Source organism: Anas platyrhynchos, chromosome 2 (genome assembly GCF_047663525.1).
Source record: "Anas platyrhynchos isolate ZD024472 breed Pekin duck chromosome 2, IASCAAS_PekinDuck_T2T, whole genome shotgun sequence".
Taxonomy (NCBI): Eukaryota; Metazoa; Chordata; class Aves; order Anseriformes; family Anatidae; genus Anas; species Anas platyrhynchos.
Window position 1 is genome coordinate 118,981,444 of NC_092588.1, and position 8,311 is coordinate 118,989,754.

The window sequence follows — 8,311 nt, forward strand, 5'->3', positions numbered from 1 at the left end:
GACTTTGAAATCCTTGTGCCATTTTCTCTCCACTATCACAACACCGAGACTGGTATAAGAACCAAGTTGATTTCCTCGGCCTGTTGGAAACTGAACAGGGAGCTGGAAGAGCAGAAACTCTTACCTTCTTTTCAGGGACAGCTGGCGCTATTGCTTTTATGCATTCACAATTTCTTTTACTCAAAACTGAACCAGCAGACTCAGAAACCAGACAAGTCTATTTGGAATTGTAATGGTAAATTAAAATAAAAGCAGAGGACACAATTAAACTCTTATGCTTTAGATGATATGCTGGTAATCTAGAGCTTAATTACGGTGGGCTTACAATGAGTATTCTGTGAGGCTTCTTACCAGCCAAAATGGAAGAAAACCCCACCAACCTACACTGATACTCAGGGTATCTTCTGCCCAAAAGCGATTTTGAGATCATACCATCATCAGAACTCCTGCCAATACCAAAAGCGCAATACTGCTGATTAGCAGCACTCTCTGATTATGAGAGGCAGTACCTCCCACTCCAGTGTCTGACACAGACTACCAGTGCATGCTGAGCAGTGTTGCAGACAGAATGCCAAAAAAGAGCACTACCTGCCTCACTACAGCAGCTGATAGTTTAGGAGATGAGATGAGGTAAGAGCCTACCACAAGCATGAACGTCCACTTTCTCTTTTCACTACATAATACTAATATCCATATGCACAGCCAGATGGTACTCCATCTTGACTGCTGAAAAGAACATCATAGGAAACAAATTTAGATAAACAAAAGGAGGAAAATTAAGTAAAGAAAATCCACATTTGAAATTTCATATCCGCATTTAATTTTATAAGCAAGTCAGAGTTCAAAAGAAGTCCATCATTTGGCCCAAAAAATGACAAAGACAGGAGATATAGTAGTCATAAACGCATGTCACTGAAATACAGTATTTGTCATCACCTTGATCCTCTTCTCACAAATTAGTGCTATTTAGATTAGTTGTTAGAAGTCTCCCCTTTCAGTGAAGAATAAAATTTTCTTTACCACATATAGAATAGTTCTTATATTTATTTTTATTAAAATGAGTAAAAGAAATTCCCTCTTCCTAAAAGAATTACTGATATAAGTGTTGGGGTGACTAAAGTTCTTACATATCAAGTCTCCACGCTGAGAAAAGATTATCAAATACACCAAGGATGGCAGCATAGAAAATGACTGAATGCCATTTTTCATAACATGCACAGCACAAGTCAAACACTTCCAAAGCACAAAGTTGCATTGGTACCGCCAAAGCCAAATGAATTTGTGAGTGCAATACGCCGCTTTGCAGTTTTCCACTCCTGGGCTGTTAGTGGAACATAATTGAGATCAAATTCTGGCTCTGTTTGTTTTAAGTTTAAAGTAGGTGGCAAAATTCCATGGTAACAGGACAGTGCAGTAAAAGCTGCTTCAATAGCTCCTGCAGCCCCCAAAAGATGTCCCGTTGCTCCTTTTGTTGAAGAAACTGCAATGTTACGTGCGTGATCTTTAAAAAGTCTCTTGATCGCTTGATTCTCAGCAGCATCTCCCAGAGGTGTAGAAGTTGCATGTGCATTAACGTATGTTACATCTTCAGGCTTGATTCCAGAATCTTTTATTGCTGCAGACATACACCTAAGGAAAAATAAATAAATAAAATAAATAAATAAATAAAAATGCTGAATTTCCCGTTATATTTTTGTCACATGTATAAACCAAAAGCAAAACTACAGTGTTTGAAAACATTTATCAAATGCGAAAACCTGCACAATCTACTTTACTAGAAATATCAAGAGATGGGTTCATTTACCTAAACTAACCTCTACCTTTAGCCACCCTAGAAAGACAGCGGTGGTAAGGCCCACTACAGAATTAGACTTGCTGCTAAAAATGTGCTGATTAAATTCTACCACTAAGAAAAATACAAGTTGAAAGAAAGAAGATATAACAAGCTATCTCTACAGATGACATTAATATATCAAAGACTCTTTTCAATGCAAAATTTGAAAACATTTGTGAGAGAAATAAGTACCTGAAAAGATTACAAATATCTAAGTTGCGCTTCATTGAAGTTTCTCTGGTGTAGCTGACATTAATGTAGCATTCAGTACAATGCTGCAGGAAATCCCCGTGGCTTTGTAAGGGAAAGGAAGATTCCCCCATCTTTACATTTTATTTACCTTTATATTTATAGTATTACAAAATAAGAAAAATTGCTCTATCCAAATAAAATATTTGGAGATGAAGGACAAATTCTGTAGTTGTGAGTTTCTTTTGCATGTTTTTTGAGGTTGGAAGATACCTTCTTCCCTTCCCTTGAGCAGCAAGGAGATAGCCAAATTCCTGCACATTAAAATATTTACTGAGAGTCATGCTGTTCCACTCTGACACCATATCTCTCATTCTGACATCTAATGACCTACGGACTATGACTGCCTCTATAAATAATGCTTTTTTATGAAAACCACAGAGAGATACAGCTCCATATACACTCCACACTGTGTTTTTTCTCAGCTGTCCTACAAAAACGAGATGAGTCACACACCCTTCCTTGCACACACATTTTAACTAAGCATCTCTGGACAGATCACTGTCTCTTTTGAAATATATAAAAACTAAGTAAAAAAAAAATGAAGCTCAAGAAAAAAGGATAGCACAGGCTGCTGGACAAATTGAAACGTCTCCATTACAGCCTTCTATTCTCAAAAGCATACAGCTTAGTTTAGGCTGTAGTCCAGTGATTCTCACTGTCAATACAGAGTAAGCCAACAATCACACAAAAAAGATTACTGATAAACAGTAAGGGAAGCAAATATGTTAATTTCGTTTAATAAATAAGCTGCAAGGAACATAATTTCTTAAGGAGGTAACAGATATCGTGTAGAACATACTTTATATACACACTTCTGAGTCTCCTTTCCTGCAGGTTCATTCCAACATGTGTGTTAGTCCCTAACTGGAGCAGTTCTCAGAAGATGACAGAAAAATACATCTCCCTGATTATTTTTTTTTGACGTAGTGAATAAAAATCCTACAGAAAAGTAAGAGAAGCATATACATTTCATATTTAATTCACACACCACTGCAGTAACCAAATATTGGTATGAAAATTGCATTAAAATGTATTATCTCTTCTCAAGTGTGGAAAGGCTCTACGTTCTGGAGACAGCAAGATTAACTTTCAGCTACTTCCCATTGTGAATTTAATTTATATGCTATTGCAATCATAAAATATACAAAAAGTCTGTTACAAGATATTGCTGTATCGTCTCAAGGGTAAACAAAAGTCTGAAAATCTCAGTTAGACACTCCTGAATACTCCCACCTAAGCCTGTAGACCAACCAACTATGAATCAAATAGCTCTGAGGGAGATTTGGTATGTTACGCTTCTTGGAAAATCTATTAATTCAATAAAGTTGGAAACATACCTTTAGGGGAATGTGTAGAAATCTGAACTACTTGCAGAGTGATGTATTGAATTTTGTTATTAAATATTCACATACATTCATGGTAATGCCAACTAGCAGAGATTCCTGTATCTGCAATAGCATTTGGCCTATACAAAGCTCACAAACAGCACATACACATCCAACTTAACCGATAATTAGCTCAGGGGTAAAGATTGGATGAATACCATCTACTTGTGAACTTTTTTTTTTAATGAAATTAACAACTTTACCATCTTACCAAAGTGTACTAAAGTGTATTTCTGCTATACTCGTCCACCAGCAGTTAGCTACATCACTGAGAAGTATTTAAACGTGATTGTAGCAGAGACGTATGGCCTAAATATATTCTTTACAAAAAGCCAGAGTCTCTTCTGAACAACAATAGTCACAATTAATGCTAATGACATTTACAGTAATTATTGTAATAAACTGGATTCTCCGAGTGCTCTTATCACTTGGCATTTCCTAAGGAATGCCATTCCCCTTCCATAACGTAAGAAATGTCAGGACCTGCTTTTGCAGTAGGGTCTCTCTGTGACAAAGGGTGAGGGAATATCTCAAAAGGCCGTCATAACACAACAACCTTAAACAAGAGACTCATTTCTGTTAACAGCTATAGGAGCAAACATAAAATATTTTCACACAGAGGAGGTTTTCATAACGCCATCCAAAAAGGCTAATTCTGGCAAGAACTGCCCTTCAGGCCATTACTAAAATCAAAGGAAAACTGGGGCAAGACCTTACCAGGAGCTCTTGGAATACTAATTCAAGACTGAATAGCATTTCTCTAGGAAAAGTATAAAGTAACAGAAACATACGTGCCCATTATAATTAACACATGAAGTAGCCACAGTAATCAGCATAGGGTTCTTACCTGAACGCACCATCTCCCTCTGGATTAGGTGCTGTTATGTGGCAAGCATCGCCCGACAGTCCATAACCCAGAACTTCTGCATAGATCCTAGCACCTCTTTGCACAGCGTGTTCATACTCTTCCAAGAGCAGCACAGCAGCACCCTCACCCATTATAAACCCTTCTCTCTGTGAATCAAACGGCCGACATGCCATTTTAGGGCTTGAGTTAAAACTAGTGCTGAGGGCCCGAGCTCTTGCAAATCCAGCCAAGGACAAAGGACTAATGCAAGCCTCAGTCCCTCCAGCCAACATGACATCAGCATCTCCAGAGGCAATAAATCGAAAGGAGTCTCCAACAGCATGCGCGCCAGTGGTGCAGGCAGTTGACACAGCGTGATTCGGCCCCTTCAGCTGGTATTTAATGCTGATCTGCCCTGCTGCCATATTGACTAAGATCTTTGGGACAAAGAACGGGCTGACCTTGTTATAACCCTTTGTTTTAAATAAAGCGGCTGTATCAGAAATCTCTTCCAGCGGAACCATTCCCATTCCAATTGCCACACCAGCTGTTAAGCGGTCCTGTTCAGACTGCGGAGACCAGCCGGAGTCCCTTATTGCTAGCTCTGCTGCACCAATGGCCATGACAGTAGCAGAACTCATGGATTTGATCTCTGACTTCGACACAAAGCTCTCTTCTTTGAACTGACCCTCCTCGTCTCCCCGTGGCACACAGGCAGCCACTCTACATGGAATGCCTGCATATTCTTCCCCATCTAGCGACGTGATCCCAGTGTCTCCTTGGAGAAGGCGCTTCCACACAAGCTCAGTCCCCACACCGAGGGGAGACACTAAGCCGATACCTGTAACAACTACTTTCCTTCGACAAGCAGGCAGTGACTTGCTGAAAGCTCTCCTGTGATTTCTTAAATGCAGATTCAAATTCAGACCGCGGAGATGCAGATTTGCAATCTTTAAGAGTTCCTGGGAACACTGCGAGAACATGGTGGAAATCAATCAATTCATGCACATTCCTGTAACTGGGGGGGCAAAAAGACACAAAAAAAAACAAAGCAGCCAATGTGAGAAACATTCCACATTTGCCAAGTGGAATTTTTTACATTAAATACTATTTTCAGCACTGCAGAAAGGTATGTAGTTTCTATGTCTGTCATCAGGAATAGTATGTTACCGCTGTGGGCTGTAAAGCACTCACTGGTAACTCTCCCTAGGGCATTCACCCCCAGCTGACTGGAGATACCAACAATGAGCATGAAGATCTTCATTCTTCTGATGGAGAACTGCAAGTGTATGTCTAGCCCTATCATGTTAAGGATGCCATCATCTTAACCAGGCAGGATGCTCTAGAAAACTAGGTAACAGGAGTCAAGAGTCTTTTCTTGGTGCTGCCACTAGTGCAACTAAGTATCTTGGAGAAGTGTCCTCACCATCCTATCTCCACCTATGCTTCATCAGCCTTGGGGTATTTACTCGGTCAGTTCTGATGGGTAGGGACAGTACCTCAAGTGTGTTTGAACAGGATTTACACAACAGCATCTTGAAAGAGCTGCAAATTGAACCAAAAAAAAGCATTTTGGATTGCAATCTTTTTTCACTTATGTGCAGACTAACATTTCTATATTGTGATGTTTATGATCAAAGAGAAAAAAAAAACACTATAAAAATAAGTGATGTACTAAACACTCTCCTGACAGAACAGTTTTTCCAATAACGTGTCTAGCGCTTACATGTTACTCTGAGATCTGGCTTTGAACTGTTTGATTGTTGGCCAGCAGCCACGAAGCACACAGCCTGCAGGTTTCCCAGCTCCCTTGAACATAACACCACGAGACTTCACATATCATGAAATATGTCAAGTGACAGCAGAAATACTTCAGGCAGGCCATCTCTGGCAAGAGGAGCACACCGAGCAGTAAAGCTGTAGTGCTGTGCCACAGACCCGGTCTCTCGTGCCTTGTCTGGCCCCAGTTAGATGAGGAACTGGTCTGATTACACACATCTGGCACATGGGAACAGGAGGGGGGCCACAGCACAGCTCTGTGCACATCTACAATTACAGGCTTCAATAGCTCTGAATATGCTGCCGATGCAAATTTTAACTCGGTAGGCATTTTTCAGCCCATCTTGATGAGAGAGAAATTAACTTTTTTTTTTTTTTCTTCCAGTCTTCTGCAGCTGGGAGAGTCTGTGTGCTTAAAAAAGCAAGAAGTTAAAACGCACACGGGGGGGGAAGTTTCCCTGTTTCAGAGCTCTTCTCATCTCTGCCTCCACCAAGGGTGACTAGACCCTTGTAAAAATAATTACTAGAGTTTGTCTTCAGCCAAAACACTGTTTCAGCAGCCACAGGCTCAACAGTTAGAAGTGTTTTTGGCTGTTTTTTGGCAACAGCCATGTGTTTTTTGCCTCATCAAAGGGGCAATGCAGCATCCCCAGATATGTGGTGAAATATAAGGAGCATTACTATCAAGTATAAAGCTAAAAATAGTGGTTACAAATGTACACGGGGGTTTTCAAGGAGCCTGCTTTAAACCATGGTCCCAATGCGTCGTTTTTAACTACATTTAGCCAGTCAGCCTGGGCTGAATAAAGAGAGCAGAGACAGCTGTCAGGGTCACACAGCTGCTATCAGGAGGCACTCAGGCAGCGTGACATAACGAGAACGACTGATTTGACCCCAGCCAGGCCAAATTATCTGCGGCCACGCACAGAGCCCGCGGGCTATGGACACCACAGGGGCTCCTGGGGCCCCCTCAGGCGCCCACGGCCACCCCCGGGCCCCCTCAGACCGCCCCTGGCAGCGCCGCTAGGGGCCGCCGCTCCCACCCCCCCCCGTCCCGTCCCGCCGCCCCTACCTCTGCCGGACGCGCTCCGCCCCCCCCGCCACCGCCCCGCAGTGGTTGGCTCCGCCTCGTCCTCCCGCCCCGCCGGCCCCGGGCCGTACCACTTGGGGGAGGAGAGGGGGGGAGGAGGCAGTGCTGGGGGGGTGTGGAGCACAAGTGCTGTGAGGGGCGGCTGAGGGAGCTGGGGGTGTTTGGACTGGGGAGAGGAGGCTCAGGGGAGACCTCACTGCTCTCTGCAGCCACCTGAAAGGAAGGTGTGGGGAGCTGGGGGTCAGCCCTTTCTCTCAAATAACCAGCGATAGGACTAGAGGGAATGGCCTCGAGTTGTGCCAGGGGAGGTTCAGGTTGGAAATTCAGAGACATTTCTGCTCAGAGAGAGCAGCCAGGCACCAGGACGGGTTGCGCAGGGAGTGGTGGAGTCACTGTCCCTGGGGGTGCTCAAGGAAAGGTTGGACGTGGTGACTGGGGACAGGGTTTAGTGCTTGGGGACATGGTTAGACCAGAAGATTTTGGAGGGCTTTTCCAACCTGAATGCTTCTGTGATTCACCCGCTCCAGCTTAGTGCAGGTTTCTGACCTGCACTACCTTCCCCAGGCCCTCTCTGAGTCCCCCCCTGCTGTGTGCGCCTCTCAGATCCCTGCCCTTCACCAAGCCCCCAGCCCCAGCTGGAAGAAAGTTTGTTTCTCCACACAGACGCTGAAATGGTGTCAAAAAGGGCAGTAAGAGGTAAACCAAGGCAAGTTGGTAACTGGCTTTACAGGAGTCATTTGAAAACACGTACAAATAGGCCAACAGCACCAACGCACGCAAAAATAAAGTTTAGTTGTTCCTTCTGGATGCTGGAATAGCAGGGCATGACCTGGACTGAGACCAAGCTCCAAGCTCCAGCTGTGCCTGACAGGAAACGTAGGAAAAAATAAGTTTTTACATATGAAAAAAAATGCGGTGCCATACATCAAATACATGAAGCGGGGGAACTGTCGTGGCAGAGCACAACGTGTGTGCCAAAGCCACGTCAACACAGACCTGAGGAGCCTGCAGCAGGAAAAAAAAAAAAAAAAAAAAAAAAACATAAAAAATAAAATAATAAAAAAAAATGAAGAAGACAAAAAGAATGGAAGGAGAAAGTGCAATTTAATAAAGAAAAAATCAAT

General features: G+C 42.9%; 1 protein-coding gene across 2 annotated transcripts; it reads right to left on the minus strand.

Annotated features, from left to right (window-relative positions):
* Positions 1–796: 796 nt before the first annotated feature.
* OXSM (3-oxoacyl-ACP synthase, mitochondrial) lies at positions 797–7,241 on the minus strand. 2 transcript variants are annotated; one of them, XM_038175373.2, is made up of 3 exons: positions 7,170–7,241; positions 4,319–5,336; positions 797–1,629 (listed from the first exon to the last, which is right to left on the minus strand). In XM_038175373.2, the coding sequence occupies exons 2-3, from the start codon at positions 5,299–5,301 to the stop codon at positions 1,227–1,229; spliced, it is 1,386 nt and encodes a 461-aa protein (XP_038031301.2). In that variant the 5' UTR covers positions 5,302–5,336; positions 7,170–7,241; the 3' UTR covers positions 797–1,226. The 2 variants fall into 2 exon arrangements, with proteins under 2 accessions (XP_038031301.2, XP_027306880.2); XM_027451079.3 differs by lacking the exon at positions 7,170–7,241 and adding an exon at positions 5,745–6,458.
* Positions 7,242–8,311: the final 1,070 nt, after the last annotated feature.

What these genes read in the sequence shown, in the direction of transcription:
- OXSM (XM_038175373.2), bottom strand. Translation starts at nt 5,301, where the DNA reads ATGTTCTCGCAGTGTTCCCAGGAACTCTTAAAGATTGCAAATCTGCAT. An exon ending in GAGGGAGATGGTGCGTTCAG is followed by an intron (nt 1,630 to 4,318) that starts GTAAGAACCCTA and finishes ATTTTTCCTTAG; the next exon opens with GTGTATGTCTGCAGCAATAA.